Source organism: Athene cunicularia (assembly GCF_003259725.1).
Source record: "Athene cunicularia isolate RWA chromosome 1 unlocalized genomic scaffold, athCun1 chr1_part1, whole genome shotgun sequence".
Taxonomy (NCBI): Eukaryota; Metazoa; Chordata; class Aves; order Strigiformes; family Strigidae; genus Athene; species Athene cunicularia.
The window spans coordinates 80,957,916-80,980,057 of NW_020799091.1; the positions used below are offsets into that span (position 1 = coordinate 80,957,916).

The window sequence follows — 22,142 nt, forward strand, 5'->3', positions numbered from 1 at the left end:
TTGAAAATGCCTCCCACTCACTGGTCTTTGAATTTGATAAACGGCCTTCCAGACCTGAGGAATACCTAACAGCTGAGCCAAGTCAATGAGGAAAAGGCAGTTTTCAGGATTCAAACTATGCTACAAGGTGTTCTTTCACCTTATGGAAACAGTCCTGTTGAGCAGGCTGCAGTTGCTTTTTGTTTATTGTCAAGATGTGTCACAAAGTGACTCTTAAACTCTTCTGACTGTTTAAAACCAGCAAGCAGCAGCGAAATTAAAGCAAAATATTTATTTTGGGATTTTCGAAGAAGAAAGTTGTCTTCTGAGAAGAGCGAAGTAGGACAATGGCATCTGGAGAGTGCCTTCTGCTAGACTTAGAAACAGATAACTTCATTCTCTACAACATCTCTGTCAACCAGAGTGCAAACCTTTCCCTCCTCAGCGACAACTGGTTCTACCCAGCGTTCCTCTATGCCATCCCCACAATCTATGGGATCATCATTTTGATAGGCCTTATTGGCAATATCACTCTAATTAAGATCTTCTGTACTGTGAAGTCCATGAGAAATGTCCCTAATTTGTTCATCTCCAGTTTGGCTCTGGGAGATCTGCTGCTTTTGGTGACTTGTGTGCCCGTGGATGCCAGCAGGTACCTTGCTGACGAGTGGCTGTTCGGCAGAACTGGATGCAAACTTATCCCCTTCATACAGCTCACCTCTGTAGGGGTGTCAGTCTTTACTCTCACTGCTCTCTCAGCTGACAGGTAAGCTGGCTACTGTAGCCTTGAAAAGAAGCCTGCATAATTGTGACTCCATAAAATTCATGATTACAAATGCATATTTTCACATAACAGGTATATTTTTAATCTAATGAGGGAAAAAGCGCAATTTCACTTAATTTCTGGTGATTGTGAGCATGCTACTTGAGGAGGATGCAGACTGAACTTTTTCTAGGCTGAACTAAATGTTTGTACAGTTTAGCTAATAGTCTAGCTTAATTAAAAGAAAAACAAGATCAAACTAACAACCAGAGAGACAAAATGCCATTAATGAAGCTCTGCTAAAAGATAGCACATTCATATTTGCCAAAAAGATAATTGATCTATATTTCAAGGAGTGTGAAGGCGCTGGAGCAGCAATTTAAAGTGCAGTTAGAATCAATCCTTTCTAGTGGCTTGCTTCCTTAAGGCCAATTACATGTGAAGCAATATTTCATGAAATATGTTCCAAATATTCAAATAAGGATGCCTGAAGCCAGGAATCCTGGTTTGCTGCAGCCAGTATATTTCCCTTGATCAAACCATTTGCCTCTTATCCAATCAAAACTGATGCGTGCTGTTGGTTCAGAAACTTTGTCTTCCAATAATGCTTGGTAAAAATAACATGTAATAGCGATGCTATTTTAAAATATGTGAAAACAAGTTTTCTGTTAACAAATTATATGCTTCCAGTAAGCCAGCTCTATTTTACATTTCTGTGAAGCTTTGGAAAACTGTCTCGGAACATTCAGATTTAAATTCAAAAGACATTTTAATTTTAATGCTATTTAGAAGGATGAAGCCTACCTTTCTGGAATGGTTTTAAGTATTTATTAGACTGTTGGCTTTTACAGAAACTCCTATGTGCATCAGAGAAACCAGGATATTTTGTTTCTAGTTTGGATGCTTCAGAGAGAGATTAAAGATTATCACCATGCTAAATTTATAAAATCTCACAGAAGTATTAAGATTTCCAATGAGAAAAATTATTTCAGTTTTCTTTTGCTCAAAGAAGACCTGGAGATTGTATTTCTTGGTCACAAAGAAATTAAACTGGGTTTGCTTTATGTAGTCTCTTGCACACCACTCTGTGTCTCCCCTCCCAACCTACTTCAAACCATCAGACTGTTTTTGTTCAGTTTTCAAGGTAGTTTATACACATATTTCAATATACAGTATGTGTTCTCATTGAAAGCAGATGACTCCATAGTGTTTCAGAGACAAAATTGTCAATATGTTTATTAACTCCTCCATGTTGGTATACATATAAAAATAGCACTGTCTGCTCCAATAGTAGATGGCAAACAGGCCTATGTGTAGACAAAAGTCTTCAAGCAATTTGCTCTAAAAGTGTTGGGAAAATAGGAAAACTTCACTAATCCCCTGTTAAAGGATCACCTACACTTTTACTCCTGAGTTTCACATGGTGGCTGGATCCCCACTGCTTCCTCTGAAGAAAATGTTAGGCAAAAAAATAAGTATCTCTCCAGGAAACTCATCTTTCCAAAGCTGTAACGTAAGTTGTTTTAAGGACTGTCAGGAAAAGAAAAATGCATCATAAAGACTATTACGTTGGATTCATTGCTATCTGATCATGTGCCACATAAAGTAAACATTACAAATGCTTTTACTGAGTAGCTCGTCAATAGCGTTTTTTGCCTGAAGTGAACAAACAGAATGGAAAACAGCAGCTGTGGCAAGCTTGGGGTTTGGTGACTTTAAATACTGAACTTCAGCTTTATCTGGATCCTGTTAACCATCACACTACACCGGTGATCAAACATTATCACACTTCTCAGTGCCACTTGTCAATAAGGGAGACAATCATGCATGTGGGAGAAGACTTTGTTCCCATTTCCAAGGGATCATTTTACCCTCTTCTAATGCACCTCCGTCCACTGCAGAAGAAGATAGTAACAAAACTTTTACCTTTATTAGATCTATGAATTTTAAATCCTGTTAATTGAACCACAAATGACCCTTATTTATTATGCTTGCTGAAGTTTCTGATTTGGTGTATCAACAGCAGTGCTGGCATAATTTTGTTACAAAATAATACAGTCAGCTCAAAGATTTTTGTCAGGTCATAGCCTATTAGTCTGTTTTCATTTCCTTAAAACTGTCAGCCTGAACTCTAGGCCCCAGTATCAATCATGTCAGAATCATTAGGAAAGTAAACTTAGAAGGTACAGGGAAAACTTCCAAGATGCAAGTTGACTGTGACCAGCATAGTGATGCCTGCCTGGGTCTGTGAAGGGACTGGCAGCCAAACACCCTGCTGTGGCCCCTGGAGCAGGGAGATGCTGATTCTGGTACCTGAGGTGGTTCCATAGACAGCCATTTCTGAGGTCAGATGTGGCATTGCATGAAGGATGAGCAGCAGCTCAGCCCTGCAGGGAAACACCTGCAGAAGACAGAGTCATGGTGGTGAGACCAGGGTAACACAAGGACTCGGGAATCCAGCAGGTAAAGGCACTCAGACAGCAAAACCCAAGCTCATCTCTCTTGGCTTTTGCTGTCTGATGTAAGGAGACACTGCAGGATAGTCAGCAAGGTGTCCCCTAGTCCATTGAAAGAGATGCCTCCAGAGGAGACAGGATAAATCACTATGTCAAGGTACCTATCTGTTTCCTTGGGTGTAGAGGAAGCCTTCCTGCTTAGCACAGATTAGATGCCCATATCTGAGATGGCTAATGTTCAGTGATGTGAACCCTACCTGAGATGTTCACATGAGGCATGTGGATGTCCCTGTTCTCATGAATCAAAGCCATAGACCATGGGAGAGAAAAAACATCCTAAACCATCTGTTATGAGAAGCACCACATAGCACTTCCTTCCAAGGAAAGGAAGATTTGTCAGTGCACCACAGACCCTTTGTATATAGTTCATCTCCTGAAAAAAAAAAAACAAAACCAAAAAAACACTTCAGTTCCAGTGTCCTTCCATTGACAAAAGCAAGTGGGAACAACTGCTGACATTACCAAAGGTATTGTGGTGATGCCTAGAGAGACCTGGCATCGTAGGAGGCAGAAATCTGCTGTCTAAAGGAAAGCATTTGAGTGTGATATAACAGGGTCATTTCCAAAGATGTGACTATTGAAACACAGTATGAAAGGCAGTGGGTAGGAGTGATGGGCAGATACAGTACATGACAGCGCGGTACATACGCTGCATGTTACTACAATTGTACAAATCATCTTGGTTGCTTTGGTTCACCTTCTGAAAACAAGGGGCCCAGTTTTAATAGATGGCACAGCCCACATTATGGGCACAAGGGTACAACTTTTCTTTCCATTTCCACTTTCTCATATGTTAGGCAGGGTTAATAATACTGAATCTATCATCTGCTGGTGACTGCAAACACTCAGCTGAGGGCCTTCTTCCAACACAGAGCACCTAAAGCTGCTCAGTGGTTTGACCCGCCAAAGCCTAGTGGTTGTCCACAGAACCAACTGCTCACTTGCAAACTTTTTTCAAGGAGAAACAGAGGGACAAACCAGTGATTTCAGCTTTTCCTGCAGTGAGAGCCTCCCAGACTTCAAGGTGCTCTGGATGCAGACACAGGTTTAGTTAGGTAGGGCATAGCCAAAGTATCCCCAGGTGCTTAGGCTGGCTCTGTGTACGGTCATGAGATCACATCAGGCTAAAGGTAGATTCTTTGAGAGAGAGTGCAAGAAAGGGCAAAAAAGAGTTAACAATATTAGTGGGACGACTCCGCTGGCTGCAGGGTGCTTGCATCTGTCTAGCTGCATTGCAGGAGCAGTGGGAGCTGTGGGTGAGACCTGTTCTCCTGTGAGCTTGGCAAATATGCAGAGCAGACAGGAAAGCGTTAAGGCCTGTGGTGTGCTTACAGCCACCCTCCATGAGCGATAAGGCGCCAGGGCTGAGTATACAAGAGCAAGGAAACAAGCAGTCCGTCCGTGTGTATGCGTGTTTGTGTGGTTTGGGACTGTAAATGGGGTTGGCAGGGGAAGGACATCTGTCTGCTCTGCTGCTCTGCTCTGTCGAGGCAGCGGATTTCTTCAGTTGTTGCTCAGCAAATCCCAGCAAAGAGGAAATTTGGGTTCATCGGCTGGCCTGCCCTCCTCCTCTTGGGTGCAAGGGAAGGGGTATAGAGGCGCCTGTGAGAGCGGTGGCACCTGGGCCACTGGCTCAGGCAGAAAAGCCAAGGCTAGCTCAGCCAGTGACAGGAAATTAAGGAAAATCTTTGCACAGTAGGAGGAAAAGCAGCCCATTTAATTGCCCTTGTCATGGGAGATGTCTTTATTTGACTGTTTCTCCCATGACTGACAGGGTTTATACATTTGCATTTGAATTACCCAAGCTGTCAAGCACTGATCATGCTTCCCCACTGTTTTGCTGACATAGTGAAAAATCGAAATGCCCTGGTGCTCATGCAGTGAAGCCTTCCTGAAGTAATGCTGTTTTTACAAGCACACAGCAGAGTAAGTGTGAAGCGTAATTGGAGTTTACAAGCAGCATCTTCACTTTAAACACCTTGGATTATCTGGATTTTAGCACTGGAAAACTGCAGCAATGCCTGCCAGCCAGAGCTGCCTGCTGGCCTGTGGTGGAAGGGAGTGACAGTGTAGTGAGACACATGGGGTGACATTGTGGGTGAGGTTAGGGGGCTTACCTTGGCAAGATCAGCTGCAGACAGCAGGAATTGCAGTCATGTGGGAGACCTGAAATGAGGACATAAGCTTTAGAAATGTTGACCTTAGTGCTTGGGTGCCGGGATGGGTGCAGGGATACTGCAGTGCTTCCAGCTGCACTGGGTCCCTTGAAGTGGGTCACAGCCACAAATTCTGATGTTCCTCTGAACTCATGACAGTTCGTTTATCTAAGAAATAAAAACTTCAAATGACATTCTCCCAGAAAAGCAGTGGTGAAAGGAAAGAAACAAATCCAGAATTTCTAGAAAGATACTTTTAAATATTCAAAAATCTTTGTTTAGTGGACTCCTCTGTGATTTGGATGTCTCCAGTCCCTATTACTATTACGTACAATACCTGAGGAGGAGTAATATCTACACATCAGTTCATTTGTTTTATTTTACAATCACTCAATTATGTCTCCACAAGAGGATTGAAGGAAGTGTGCTGCCCTATGGAAAGCCAAACCAGATTTCCATTTAGTTGATTTGCAGTGACACTTTTTTTTTTTTTAGTACCATCAGTTGTAAAGTGTCAGGTCCATAGTGGTTATGAATTTATTCTGAGCAGTCTAGTCACAGCATTCATGAAATCTCTTCAGGTCACTAAGACAGTATTTTGGAAAAATTTACTTGTGCTGTGATTTACTGTGCAGCCTCAGGAAGGTTTTGAGAGGGTGGTGGAGAAAGCCTCTAGTTCAGTTGATGCAAGTTTGTAGAGTGATACCCCCATTTAGGATTCACTGACGTGACCTCAGCCAGAACACTGGTCCTTCCAAGCCAGGGAAGAAAACCAGAGGAGCTCCGAACTCCAGCTCAAAGCCTTCCCTCCCACTGAAGCACTGGGCAGCTCCTCCTCAACCCTTGCTGCTAGCACGATGTCCGTGCTGCTGCTGGTCTACCTGCGCTGATGGCACAGGGTATGTGCAGCGAGAGATACATGTATCAGCTGATGGACAGTCTTAGATCCTGTGTTGCTGTGTCAATATGATGTAAACACTCTTAGAACCCTTGATTTTAGCTCTAGTTTCCTCAGCCCTAGATCTGTCTGCACCAAGAGAAACGGATCAAATAGCACAAACTTTCTGAATATCTTGATTAGCAGGAGCAGATGGCAAAAGCACAATAGATGCACTTCTATAATCAGGAACATAAGAGCTTCCATTTATATCAGTGGGACTGGCGTGCAAATTCAGGGTTAGAGTCAGTGCTAATGTGCTGGAGACTGTCAATATTTAAGCAATCAAAAGGAAGAAAAGTTGGATTACCTATTGTTTACATTTCAGTAAAACCTAAAAACCCCAATCAGTTGTCATGGTCTCGTGGTACAAGGCGCTGTACACACCGTTAATAAGGAGAGCAACTGGCCACGAAGAATTTGCTGGCTGTGTGTCAGACAGAAGGCAGTGGGCTGGGGCATCACCATCGCTGCAGGGAGGCAAGCTCACGGTGGTCCCATCAGTTCATGTATTACTACTTGGTGTTCAGATGTGGACAACAGCCTGGCTGACAAAAGTAGAAGGGAGTTGAGCTGAAAAAGAAGACTGTCCTGTATATGCAGTGAAACATTCAGTAGCTGCTTTGCTCACAGACAGCTCTTTCAAATAACCTGTTTTCCTTTTATTTTGAAAAGAGACTCCACCGCTAGCCTTGCGGAGTCCCCTCATCTTATTTCTCACCAGTTCCGCACCCACACGTCCACCTCACCCCATACCATGTCGGACACCACGGGCCATGAGAGCTCCTGCCCATAGCGCGCTCTTCGATTCCCCCCCCCACCGCCTGTTGTATATGACCTCAGGTGGAGCAGGGAATTTCGGTGCCCAGAAGACCAGCCCGTGCCCTGGGGCAGAAAACAAGGACCGTGCCTGGGCTCCTCGCAATGCTGAGGCACCAGAAGGCATCTAAGCAACAAGATAATTGCTGTACTCTAGAGAAAGATAGCTGGAGTCCCTTGCAGCAAGCCACCCTCCTGATGGCCAGGCTAGTGATCAGTTTAACCAGACTGCAGAATACTATGGAGCATCGATGGGAGAGCTCTGCCCATCCTGTCCTTGCCTGCCCTCTGGCTACAATGTCTCTGAAGCTCTGTGGGAAGGCTGGACAGAAAACAGTACCACGTCACCCTGAGAGGAAGAACTGTTTCTTCACACCTGCAGACAGCCCTAAAGCGTAAGATTTAGACACAGACGATTGAATGACCTGGGAGAACCAGAGATGCAGATGCTAGACTAGCACCAAATGCACTAGTCATCCAGTTTAGCAGTATTTCTTGCCTGCACCTGTGCACAGAAGCTGGTTAATACCTCATAGGATTTGGATTAAAACAGATCTTTTTGGTGACACAAAGCAACTTTCTGAGTATTCGGAGTAAAGGTGCACATATCACCCTGTGCCCCTCGTGTCTCCAGCATCCTGTTATCCTCCCTGCTTAGAACTTATGTCACATCTCAAATTGTAATTTGTCTGACCTCTAGCCACTGCATAATAATCAAATAATTATTATTATTTATATTAATAATCTAATAATAAACTAATAAGTAAATTATAATAATGTAATAATAAATTAAGAGCATAACTGAAAGGCTGAGAGAGTTGAGGTTCAACCTGGAGAAGGGAAGGCTTTGGGGAGACCTTTCTGTGGCCTTTCAATACCTGAAGGGGCATATGAGAAAGACAGAGAGGAACTTTATACCAAGGCCTGCAGTGACAGGATGAGGGGCAATGGTTTTAAACTGAAAAAGGGTAGGGTTAGGTTGGACATAAAGAAGAAAATTTTTACAATGAGGGTGGTGATACAGTGGAACAGGTTGCCCAGAGAATTTGTGGATGCCCCATCACTGGAAGTGTTTGAAGCCAGGCTGGATGGGGCTTTGAGCAACCTGGTCTAGCGGAAGGCGTCCCTGTTCATTGCAGGGTGGTTGGACTAGATGACCTTTAAAGGTCTTCTCCACCCAAAGCATTCTGGGATTCTATGATAAGAGCAGTCAAGGATAGCACTAGATTGTTCAGCTCCAAGATGCAGCTGAAAGTTGATATGGAAGTGATTGTCACTTGTGACACGGATGTTTACTGAAGCCACAGAAAGGACTTAAGCATCATATAACTGACTTAGCTTTATACTAGCCAGCTCAGGTACTGCTTACACCAAAGCCATGACATGGTGAGAATGGCACAGGATATCTCATTTTGTCAGGTGCAGAAGAGATGCTCTAATATCTTCTCCTGGGCTCCTCTTTCCTTGACAGATTGTTAATTTTTTTGGCATAATCTGCTCACTTGGGTCCTAGATACATGATTTTACACCTGCCTGAGTTAAAATGGCTTCTGTTAGACTATGGCCATTTATCCCAATTACTCTATAATACTTTTACAGTTTGGTCAGCCACTGTGCCATCTGCAAACTTTCCCAGCAAAAGTTTCATAGCCTGCTCAAGGCAGCCAATACACAATAAATAAGTGCAGCTAGAGCAGGTTCCTAGGACTCAGACTAGAAATGGCTCCATACACTGCTACCTTTTACAGGCATATTTGAGAACCTGCTGGGGATGCCATGGGGCTCAAAGTCCCCACCTGGAATGGCCCCAACTCCCAGTCCAGGACTGTTCATTTTAATCCTTGTTCCATGGGAGAGGGGCAGGGATTTCAAGGGTGTGAATATGGGAGGGAGGACCACATGTGCCCTGACACACATGTGTGCATATCTACATGCATGGTCACCCATGCCAACGTGCCCATGCAGGCTGGGCCTCCCTTGTACGCCAGCATGGCCCACACCCTTTTTATATCACCTATAATGTCATGGCAATATAAAAAAAAATACTAAATCTGCCATGCATTAAACAAGACAGACTTACATTAATTATTGTCTGTAGTAGGATTAACCTCTCCGTTATTCTATCTACAGCTGGCCTTGGGCAACCCAAATACTTGCACTTTCCTTGGTCACACCTTCCAGCTTTCTGAACTTCACAACTTTGGAGCCAGTTCTCCACTTCTGCAGAATTTCTCCACTTTTCAAGATCTGTAAAAAAATTAACACCAGTTGTTTAATACAGCTGACAGGTTTTCTGCTACGTCTGTAGCACTGCATGGTATAGATACCTCCTCCACATTTGGTCTCAAAGACAAATATCTAGTCATTGCTTTTCACCTTGTCTCATCATTGTTTATATTTTCACCATTTACATCTATACCTTACTGATTGTTTTTGTTCCTGATGTATTTAAAAATGCACATTTTTCTGTTACACAGCGACCTTTGATAATTTGTTGGCTCCTCCAGCTTCCCTTATCAGTCACGGACAATTTTAAACTCTGATATTTGCTGTCATTTACTTTTGCTTTTTTTCCCATCTGTTGTATATTGATTTTTTTAATTACTTCTTTGAGGTTTTAGCATGACTCCTCATTTTCTCTCATTCAGAGCAGCTTTTTGCCCTGCACCATTTTTCCAGGACAAGGTGGGGGAGACAAGGGGGGAGACTTGGAATCAGCTACTAATGTATAGTTAGCATTGCCCCCTTTACATTTATATTCCCAATCAGTTGATCTGACAGCTGCTTTTAACTTTAGGAAACCTGCTGCTCTAAAGTACCATGTGTGTGTGTGTGTGTGTGTGTGTGTGTGTGTGTATCTATATCTAGATCTAGATCGGTATCTAATCTATATCTATCTTTTTATTCTCTTTCCACAAAATTAAGATATGAACACCACGGCTACTATAGCTTAGGAAACTGCTAATTTTTAAGGCAGTGATGAACTCTTTCTGTCAGAACAAGGTACAATATTTTTTTATTGCACACCACAGACAGGACTTTTGGGGTTGAGAAACTACCATTTTTAGAAACTCCAATGAATTTCTATGACTGGCTCTGTGAGTGATCCAACAATTATGCCATGTGTTTAGGTTACCCAGTAATGCTGGGTTTATGCACCAGAGGTTGTACTTCCAGGAGAAATAAGGTTGATTCTCTAGTGAGACAAGGGGTTCATATCTGAGGCCCCAGCTTTACTTGCCCTGCTAAGAGTTCAGTCCTCAGGCACGCAGAGCCCCACTCCCATGCCACTGACAACCCTGGAGTCTTGGGCTGAGATAGCAAAGCCTTGGATGGAAAGCATCACAGGGGCTTGCTCCTTTCCATGCCTGTTGGTCCAGGTGCCAATGCCAGCGCTCCCAGCACTGCTACGGACACACACCACATTGCAACGCCAGCACCAGCAAGCTGCTCCACTGGCATGTGATCTGGTGTCACGCAGCGTGAGCAGGCACATCCCTCTGCTGAGCATGTACGGATGTGCACAGTGATTAGTAGGTGCTGAGGACCTGGGGCATTGGCTGTGTGGGGGAACACACTGGTACTGAAGTCAAAGGATGTTTTTAAAGGAATGGATCCCGCCCCTCCTTCAGAGAGCAGCTCTCACATCCATTTGCAAGGACTGGGACAAACTGTGAGGCTGGTCCCACTGAAATCTTTGACCTGGGGCCAGGGTTTCATTCAGAGACTTGGCTGAGGATCGCCTACAGGCAATAAATACCAAAGGTGCAAAGTGGGTCTTTTCTGATAAGGAAAGCATCATCCATGGGACTCCCACTATTTCCTGCAGTAACCTTTACATCCATTGTTTTCCATATGTAGAGTTAGTTAATTTCTGAAATATTTTATGCTCTCCATGGTCATGATTATGAATAGCACATTTGCTATCATATGGTAACTATTTAAGCTCTCCTTCGTTAATGTGTTGTAAAATTCAATGGTCTCTAGAACACACTGTCTCAATTTTGACCTTAGTCATTCACAGACTGAAATTCCCATTTGTCCAAATCCCAGGATGATATAGCAGCATGCAGGTATACAGACCAAAATTTGAACACACGCTGCAAAAAGTGACAACTGTGCCACTTTCATCAATGACTCCTTTTTCTTTTCATTTAAATGTTAATTAATAAAAAGAGAACGTAGGCAGTACTTGCCAATGTATGTAAGACTAGCCCATTAGATATGTCTTCATGCTCATATGCAATTTAGTAAAATAAAGATTTTAATAACAGATGTTCACCCAAGAATCATGCATGATAATGATAATCTTAACTAAGTATGCAGAAAGCGGATAGACCCAGAATATATTGTTGGATGGGTTGGACAGTCTAGCAATTTTGTGGATTTATTGAATTGTCTTCAGTTATGAATATTCATAACATTCATGGTGGAAACAACAAAGAAAGTTTGGGGCATTGCATTTCTCATAAATTTCTTCAGATATTTAGTAAGACTTTTTCTTTGCTTTCCAAGTGGAGCTTCACACTCAACAAGGCTCCAAGTGCTTAATTTATGCAGGTTTTGTGTATCATCTTTTCTCTGTTGCTTGAGGCTTTTTTTGCATGGTAATTGAGCCAGTCCTTCATATTATGTGGACAAAACAATAATGCGATACTAGTAGAACATAATTACAAAATTTTAATGAGAAGGTTTTCGTTCAGTCTACTCATGGGCCAAGACCACATCAATGTGTGTGCATTAAGCTTACAAATGGGAACAGATGACTGAGGATCAAAGGAACTGTGAATTGCACTTCTTTTCTCCTTCGTTCAGTTACAGGTGGGAACAGAAGAAATATGAGGATGTGCTGACAGAGAGGCAGTTCTTTCATCATTACAACAGGAATTTGTGGGAATTTCAGGAGCTCATTTTCTAGGAAAAAACTCAAGCGTTTTCACTTCGTAGTAGTTTACATGGCTATTTTTGTAAGACATCAATCCATTCCAACTAATCCCTGCATTTTTATTTAAGTTTCAGGTTCACATTAGCTGAACATCTCAAAACAGAGCTCAGTTTAAACAGATTCAAAAGTTTGTAAGTGGATTTTTCACTTCAGAGAAAAAACAGAAAGTGACAATATGGCAAATCTTTCTGCCAGCCTGATGCAGTCTAAGCAGCAGGATTGGTAATGAAACAAAGACAGGCAAGACTTCTGAAATTTTGTTTGAACAGGTTTTAATGCACTTGCTTTTTTAAACCATTACACAAATGCAGGAGTGAGGCCCAGGATCTTTTTCTCTAAACAGTCTAGGACATCGTAACGGATGATACTATTTGGAGGAAACTTTCCCCGAAACTCAAGTACTCCTGCAAATTCATTTTGGAGGGACAGTGTCCCATTTACCTGTAGAAAGGATGGGGAGGATTTTTTTTTTCTCTTATATTTCTTGCAAGCATGAGGTTCAGCTGCAGGAAGATAGGCATGCTTGGAAGGACTGTGTTAAAAAAGGGCAGTACTCTTGTGGTATAGCCTCTTTCAGCCATTTTCTCTTACTACACTCCTACTGCTGAAAAAAGGAAGAAAGAGTTATGAAAGCAACTTACCACCTCTTATTAAGTCAGATTCAATAGATGAGAGTGATGCAGTGGCTGACACATAGTTGCTATACAATCCTTGCTGTCATATTTGGACACCAGTATCATCTCCAACAGCCACCTACCTGTGTAACCAGCTGCCTTCACTGACATGAGGGAATGATGTTTCATTTCCATTGCCACTGGCAGCAACTGCAGATATTAGAGGACACAAACTATTTTGGTTGAAATTAAGGCCTACTGACCTACCACTTGTAAAGAGGCTGCAGAAGGTGGTATCTCTCAGATTAGAAAAGCCTGTCTCTTTTTTTGCAACCTGTAGCTACCAGATATACAACGAGGGCTGTTGTATGGGCCATCTACATTAGTTTTAATTGCTGACATAACAGAAGGGGGAAAGGCATTAATACAAATCAAATATAAGAGAGGAAAGGAAGCTAAGGCTGCCTACAATGCCAGCTTCCCCAAACAACATAAAGTTACCTCCCTAAAAAAAACAAACCAACAGACAGTGAGATATATGGAGCTAAATTAAATTAAAATCCAGGGGAAGCATCTGATTTTTTCCACATGCTTTAGTTGTTTTAATTTAATTTTTGTGGCTGTTGTAGCAGGCACAAATAAGTAGATGAAGGTGACAGCAAAAAAAACACGAGGGATGTGCTGGGGCTGCTGCCTTAGGAATAAGGTCCTTTCTCCAGTGTGAGAACAAAATTTCAACCCTTCATATCTCTATGCTTAGGAACTCATAGGCAATATAGCTTTGAGGGCAAAGTCTGTTTATACTTCAGCTGGTGCATATTTTCTTGGCTAAGCAGAGGAGCACAAAGGTGGCTCTAATATTTTGCACCAGCAGAGAAACCGCATCTAGGAAACTCTGACATTCATTTGGGGCCTTATTTTGATCTGTGACTTTGGAGAGTGTAACTGTAACTGTCTTTCTCATGATAAAGCTACTTCTGTGTTTATATTTGAAGTTGCAGCTTTAGGGCTAAGTGTACGGTATTAACCAATGTTTGCATAGTCGAAGTTTTAGAGTACATTAGGTGGTGTTATCATTAGTTACATTATTATTAACACAAGGATAATGACACAGTTTTCCAGTTTCCCTGGCATATTAACCTCAGTGGGAAAAGTATTTACCACAGAAAAACCTTGCGTGTGTCACATTTTAGAGGTTTATGGTCATTTCAGTAGTTTCTGTTGTGAGAAACAACTACTCAGTGAGCACGAGAGGTGCACTCTTCGTGAGCTCCTACCATTCCCCAGTGAATTTTGGGGATTAGGTTAAGAAGTGATCCTGCGTTATATATTACCGAATTATGGTATTCTGGATTGAAGCAACCATCTCACCAGGCTCCTCTTAGAGGCCTGGAGACTGACCTTGAGAAGAGGGATGGCACTGGAGTCACTGTGGCTGGTGAAGGGGAAGATTGCCCTACAGGGTGAATCCTCACAGTACCTCATGAACTGTGATTATGATAATTGCAGTTAAGATAGCCCCACGTGTAATTTCTTTGTGCAGGCTTCTTTGAATGAGACTGCTAGACACAGAGATCACTGGCATCCAGTGATCACTGGCCAGAAGGTCGTTGGTAGCTACTGTGCACAAGACAGGTTGCTGCTTCACAAGCACAGTGGGAACAAAGTTGTTCAAGGACTGAGCAGTAGTAAAGGTCAGTGTCTCTTTCATATTTCCTATCAGACTGGCAACCCAGTCATTTTCATCCCAGCCATTTGACAACGGGAGAGAGACTGGAGTTGACACAAGTTCTTAACTGTAACATTTTTTATTCAGCTGAATCTTCAGAAGGCATATTTTTCTTTTTAAGTTTTGGCCTTTGTTGTAGGGCATGAATCATACCTCTGTTTTTTAATCTTTTTTGAAAATATCTTTGAAAGTGGGTCAGGAATGGAGTTCAGTTGAAAAAAATTGGTATCGAACAACAATTAGAGACTGAATGTGAGAGCAGGAGAGGTGATAAATCCAGGGCCATGTCTACATCTACTGCAGATAAGCTGAGCATCCATGTACTCTCAGAGACTGTGCTATTGAATGGGTTAAAAATAATGCTGTTGTAAGACACTTGGATGAGGGTTTACTTGACTAGCCACCTAGGTCCATGGCCTCACTGACCTATATAGGCATATCACCATCCCCTTCAATGAGGATTGGGTTATTCAAATGCTGGGTGTTAAAGATGGGAAAGCTATGTGCCTCAGGCTAACTTTTTGAAAAAGGAGTTGCAGAGGACAAAGCTGTGGAAAGCTTGAAATAATATTTGACACACAAGCTGGAAATACAGATGATGAGAAACAGGACAAGCTGCTGCTCAAATCCGGTCTACCTTGCTCAAGTTCTTAAGAAGTGTCAAATAAATGATAAAATCCAGGGTTGACGCTATCAGGAGAGTGATGTGAAAAAATAAAGGAATGAAGGAGTTTCTGAACCCCACTCAGAAACCAACCAGAAGATGCAGCTTTTTCACTCCCTGAGCACCAGCCATGTGCAAATCTTCCAGTGGTGTCCGAGCCCAAGCCCCAGCCCAGGGCGGGGGTCTGATCGCTCGTGCGTGCTCCTCTGTGCACACTCAGAGCAGCCCCTGCAGCTGCTGTCCCGACCCCAAGCTGGCATGGGAAAGCAGAGCTGCTGAGGCACAAGCTGGGGAGAGACCCATCAACTCATCGGCAAGGTGACTGGAAATGGAGACTCCCACCAGATCCATACTGATCAATTAAGCATAATACTCAGAGGATAACATAGATCACTGAAGATTTCTGAGTAAATTAGCCCACTATCAAAGAAGTCGTGCAGATAGTCGGCAAAAGAATTTGATTCAACTGTCAGACTTTTTAAGCAAATATCTACCTGTGTTCCTACATCTTACATTTTCAAAACCTGTTTCTAGCTTTGTTTTTTCTGGTTTATCTTTTTGTGCTTTCAACCTCATGATCTGGGTCTACACTGAGCCCCTTGCAAGCAAGCCATCTCCCAGATCTTCTTTTCTAGCTCTCTAGCAGGCTTTAAAAAATAAATTTTAAAATGCCTAATAATCAGTGACAGCATTCCAAGCCATTTCTAATTATGTTCTTTCAAAATTACACTGTTTGAAAATACCATCTTTAATTAACATGTACTAATAAAATGAATTCATTTTCTGACTGTCCCTATTCTATTAATGTTGGTAAAAAACCCCAAACAAACAAACAAACCCAAATCTCTCTTTTTCTGTATTCTTCAATGCATTCATGTTACTGGAAATTAATATTGGAAAATATTTTCTCAGCTGGCTATATTATGTAAGATAATTCCTGAAATAATTATGCTAACATGCCATGTTGATAAGCATACAATAAGCACCTGCTGAAATACCTTCGAATTAACTAAATTTATTAATATGTTGATATGTAATTAATTTCCTTTTGCGTTTATCTTCCTTCAGGTTTACTGAAGATGTTCAGTTAGCTAGTGTTTCCATCAGTAATCTGTAACTGGTGAATCAGGCTATAAATTGAGCTATTTCAGCTACATTGTTGTAGTAATCTGCCTAGCTTTTCCATTTTATTACCGCAATAGTTGTAACATCATATTTGTTTAGCTGCTGTGATTTTCTTCACCTGAGATGATGATCTTGCACTGGAAGATTGTGCTTTGTAGTATGACATCGCTTAATCCCCACCTTCATAATGCAAATTAAAGAGGTGCTAAGCAAGCCTGAAAAATACTGTGTCTGGCTGTTGCAGCTGTATAGCTGGAATAAAGGGGAACTGGAGATCTTGGAGAATAAGTCCCCAGGGAGCTGACAGTGACCGAGGGATCAAATGGGCCATGGGCAGTTCGAGGTAGATCCGACAAGAAACATCCAATTAATTGTAATTGTTACGATAATAATCCTAAAATAATAATTTATGAAGCCTTTAAATAATAATTTATGAAGATATTCCTTCTTAATTATCTTTTTTCCTTCTACTGTGTTCCTTAAATGCGTATGTGAATCATGATTTACTTGGAGTGTACACTCCTTCCAAAGCAGGGCTCCAGCAGGTATGAAGCTCTTCTGTTTTATGATCCTCTCATTACATGCATGAGGTTCAAATAAGTTTGCTTCCTTAACTTTCTTCGATTTTAAAATGCAATTTTCTGAAAGGCTGAAATCATGAAAGACAAAATTGCAAATCAAAAGAAGTATTCTACATATCTAGCATAGCAAGCAGTAGTATTTTTTCCTCGAGAAAGTCAGTTAGCAGCTCTGGCTACTTAGCCTGGCTGCACTGAGTCACGGACAACTGTTAATTTCCAGCTGCACCACCAAACAGCAATTAAAATGAGCAACATTCTCTTTGTAGCTTGAGAAAACATAAGATTTGGCTTGCAGGAGGCCAGTGTACTCACAGCTCAAAATGAAATGTGTGGCAAAACCTCCATTCAGTTTCCTTCAACACTATTCTGTGAAGGGGTGTAAACTGCTTTCAGAGAGAAGTCTATGATTGCACTTCCTATATTAATGCTATTTGGGTACATACATATCAAAGTCAGGCAGCACCATGCTTTGTTGGGTTGATTACAAATTAAATGAACTCAGAATCAATACACATGAAAATGAATGGACACAAGACAGGTGGCTCTGGTTTAAAATGAGAAATCTATTGAAAACATTGAAATCAAAAACATCAGAAAAAAATTCAGTCCTGAATTTTTTGAATTTGAGTAGAGGAATTTTGGTTTTGTTTTCTAAATGGAAAGGACAAGCAAGAATAAAATGCCCCGGTGTTGAGGTCAATGAATTATTTCTCTCTTTTTTATTTTTTAGGTATAAAGCTATAGTAAGGCCGATGGAGATCCAAGCATCCCATGCACTGATGAAGATTTGTGTGAGAGCTGCTATAATCTGGATCGTATCAATGTTGCTTGCTATCCCTGAAGCAGTGTTTTCGGATCTGCACCCTTTCCATGACAAAGGGACTAATAAAACCTTCATCAGCTGTGCCCCTTACCCACATTCAGATGGGCTGCATCCCAAAATTCACTCCATGGCATCATTTCTCATCTTTTATATCATTCCCCTATCTGTCATTTCAGTATATTATTATTTCATTGCTAAGAATTTGATCCGGAGTGCTTACAACATCCCTGTGGAAGGAAACATGCATGTGAGGAAACAGGTAGAGACTTGACTTTCTTCAAAAATCCACATTCCCCGTGAATCTGGGACTGAAGAGTGCACATACAGGGAAATTTACACTGGGACAGACTGCAATCTGTTGTGCTAATTTTAATATATAATGTGAGCTAAAAGAATTTAAGTGGTTGACACAAGCCATGGCACAGGCTAAACAGTTAAAGCATCTTCTCCTGTTTCCAAGTTCAGAGATTTTGGCAGGGTGGTTACCATGGCAAACACATGCCAAAGCCTGGGAAGGTATTGACTAGGATGCAGGGAAAGAGGCAGATCTGGGGCTGGTGTTTGGAGATTAAAGCTGAGGGGTGACACAGCAGAAAATCAAAACTTCTCAAAGTTGCTTTGTCAGAGAGAGGACCTTGAATACAGCCTTGCTCTGCAAAGCAGTCCCTTTTCACAGAAAGGGAAATGCTAGCTCTGTAATTTGGTCCTCTGTACTGAAAAGCAAATGGGACACAGCAACGGGGAAGTGGGAGTGAGGAAAGCCCCTTCTGCAAGGGCACCCCAGGGCCAGGGGTACCAGTCGGTCGGTCGGTCAGGGCGGGAGGAGCGCACCTGCTCTGTGAGAGTGGCGACAGCTCCTGCGCTTGCCATGACCTCAGCTGTCCTCTGCTGGTGCTGTGCCGTGCTGAGAAATCAGTACAGGCTAGGGAGGGACTGGGGGAGTGCAGACCAGAGGAGGATGGTGGTGGGCACAGAGTCCCCAGGAAGGAGGACAGAGCACGACAGTGTGGGGTCCCCACAGATGCACCAAAGTTTTATGTCTGGTGGATGGTGTGATCTTTGCAGTGTGAAGTCTCAAGAGAAAAGTAGAGTCCTGGTTTCTTCCCTTTCATCATTATAATTCTCCTTCTGTTGTCTCCAGGCGGGAGTGGTGTTGGACAGAATAACCTGTCCACCCGTTACTTGCCCTCTAGTAAGTCAGACTGGTCAATCTTCTTCTGGTCCAGTAGCTGGTAACCTCAGGTTTCACCGTAAGACAGTCTTTGATTTATGTAAGTAGGCCATTTTCTCCAGAATAATAGAGTCTTTAAATCTTTCATTTGTACCCTTGACAGCAGAGCTACTTCTATTACTGTCACTCTTGAGTGTTTTTTTATAAGACTCCCCAAACAACCCCACCACAGAGCTCACTGTTGGACTGGCTCAGCTGGGACCCATGTATTTCAAGTGCTTCATTCTCTGTCTGAAAATGTATGGCTGAAAATGTGCAAGTCCTGAACCAAGTAAGGGGATTTAGCCAGGATTTGGCCAAATGAACTCCAGCCTTTCAACTGGAGAGTCTTTCCTCTTGACTGCTCCTTTTGTAAGCAACTGGAGAGAAAAAGAGTCACCTCCAGGAGGAAATCCAAATCCTGCATGAGCAACTGGGTATTTCAGGTCAGTGCTTAAATTTGAACGCATGTGAGCCTTAGGTTGTCCAAGTAAGAAAATAACAACAGGATAACTTGTTTCTAAACAATTTATTTACCTTGACATATCTAGCTTATTTACCTTACCTCTCTTCCTTTCAACTGAGGTGTGCTTCAACCTAAGCTAAACTGACACAAGCCATTCTTCAGCTGAACAAATGTCCATATAATTGCACCCAGCTGACATCTCCACCTTCAGCTGACCTAATGCTATCATCTCACACATCCATCAGGTGCTGAGGTGAAACAGCAAGGCTGGAAAGCTGTGTTTTCTGCCCATTAAGTGATGTGTGATCCCTGAAAACCTCCTTTTCCCCTTCTGAATGTGCAGAAATCTTTTTCCCCTGCAGGCGATTTTTCTGCTGATTCGATGACTGTTTTGATTAGTGATGATAAAGTGAGTAGTAAAAGCAGCCCTTTCCCCCTTTAGTTTTGGGGAGAGAGCTCTAAAGAAAGCAAAAGGCTGCAGTCTAGCACTATCAGTCCATCATTCCTGTCCTGTAGTGCATTCAGGAGCTATAGGTCTCCATCTGAGAAAACGGGTATCGATTTCTTTATTGCGTTGCTTCCTTTCTTTATAGTGCAGATGTGGCCTCAATAGCCCTATATCAAATTAAGGATACATTTAAAAAGAATATATGGTTTAGCCAAGGAGAACCCATTCTCAAAGGATTTAATTTTCGGCCTGCTCTCTGGAGACATTATCATCTGGTACATGTCAATCCTTCTGAAGCTCAATGGCTGATTTTCAGTTGGTGCCGTTAAAGGGGTACAAAATAAAGTCAGAATGGTTTTGTCAGGTCTCTTTTGCCTACTCCCTGCTTGCAGCTGTCCTAAAACCAGCCTGTGTGAGCTGCTTAGTTTCCAGTTTACCTGTGCAGCTTGGAAGGGGAGTGAGGATGGGGAATCATCCCGGGAGCCTGGCTAGGCACCCCAGCTGCACCAGCGCGGGAGCAAGGGCAGCAGGGCAGGGGACAACTTCAGACCATTCAGGTCATATTCAGATACAGGGAGTGGGTGACAACAAATTCCCTAGGAGTGCCTGGGAAGAGGTGCAGGGGTTATCAGAAAGGAGAACATTATGAAGCCCCAAGAAGTCAGCAGTGTTAGACTTTCCATGACTGCAATCATCTGGCTGCGCAACCTCTCCCAGGGAGCAGTTTATTTCAGCAGGTCTTTCTGGGCAACTCTGTCCTCTCCTTTTGGGTGACCTCCATCATGGCTCTTGTCTTCATTAGGAAGAAAGATGTGTTTTTCAATGCCATTGTTATCTTAGTATGCAGCACTGGTGGACAAAATGCAAGGTAGAGTTTACCTCAGCTCCCCTCTGTTGAGCAATACCTTTGGGTTGACTCCAAACCTGTACACGTAAGTAAAACAAGTGGCTTGTCTGCATGAAGGTTGTACTGTGTGCTAGCTGACACTGTAAAAGCACCTTTCCCTGACAAAGCTCAAATTATGCTAAGAGAGGTGGTCATCTATGTATTTGCCACCCGCATCTGTCTTCTCATGGCCCCAGCTTTTTCAGCTGATGGGTCCAATTCACCATTGCCTCTGTGTTTCTCCAAGTGCAGAATTTCCTCTCTGGGTTTCTCTGGCTCCTTCAGCCTCTGAGTGCTGCACTTGGTCTCTCAGGGCCATGAGCTGTTGGCAGCACTTTTGTGTACATATACCACATGGCCCCAAGGCAGAAGGTCCTGCCTCTGGAATCTGTGAAATATCCCAGAGACCTACCCCATAATTAATAATAATATTAGTAATAATACTGAGTTAACATATATAAATTATGTATGATTGTATATATTACAGGTGGATAACTAATGCAGGTGTCTGCACTTTTGTTGCCTGAGCTGGGATTTTAGAGTGACAAGCCATTGGAATTATCTCTAAACAGGAAAGGAAAGACTACTTCCTTACATAATAAATTTTCAGAATTATTTGGTTTTAGGGGAAGGGGATTGAGGAGAGACAAGGAGGGTTCACCTGCAGTCCAGGTTGCCCTGCTCTGGCCATGCTGCCTGCCATGCACTAGCCCCAGAGCTGCAGCACTGGAAAAAATAGTTAGCTACTGGTCTGAGCTAGGAATAGCTGCTAAACTGTGTTTCTCATTCTGCTTCCAGATTGAATCCCGTAAACGCCTGGCCAGGACAGTACTGGTCTTTGTGTGCCTCTTTGCCTTCTGCTGGCTTCCCACTCACATTATCTATTTATACCGGTCCTACCACTACTCAGAGGTGGACACCTCAGTGCTGCATTTCATTTCGAGCCTCTGCGCTCGGATCCTGGCATTCACTAACTCTTGTGTCAACCCATTTGCTCTCTACTTGCTCAGCAAGAGCTTTCGGAAACAGTTCAACAACCAGCTGTTCTGCTGCAGAGCTCGCCTCCTCATCCGGTCCCAGAGCATGGCCAGGAGCACCACACGAATGACCTCCCTCAAGAGCACCAACCATTCCCTGGCCACCTTCAGCCTTATCAACGGCAACCACATCTGTCACGAAGGCTATGTCTAGAGGGCACAGTCAGGGACTGCCACATCATGTACTTAGCACGGCTCTTTGGTTTTGCTCCATGGGGATGGTGAGTAGCACACGCACACATACACACATGCACATGTGCGTGTGAGGAAGTCTGACGTGCTCAGAGAACTCAGAGGAGTTTGAAGCATCCAACATTTCATCCCGAGCTGAGGTGGAAGCATCCAGCATTTCATCCCGAGCTGAGGTGGAAGCATCCAACATTTCATCCTGGGCTGAGGCATCACTGGAGCAGCAGATCATTGAGCACCAGCCCGCAGGAGCTC

General features: G+C 42.9%; 1 protein-coding gene across 1 annotated transcript; it reads left to right on the forward strand.

Moving 5' to 3' along the window:
- Window positions 1-268: 268 nt before the first annotated feature.
- GRPR (gastrin releasing peptide receptor) lies at window positions 269-21,930 on the forward strand. Its single transcript, XM_026851997.1, has 3 exons — window positions 269-745; window positions 17,559-17,910; window positions 21,460-21,930. Exons 1-3 carry the CDS (start codon window positions 327-329, stop codon window positions 21,850-21,852), a joined length of 1,164 nt encoding a protein of 387 aa, XP_026707798.1. The 5' UTR covers window positions 269-326; the 3' UTR covers window positions 21,853-21,930.
- The last annotated feature ends 212 nt before the right edge of the window (window positions 21,931-22,142 follow it).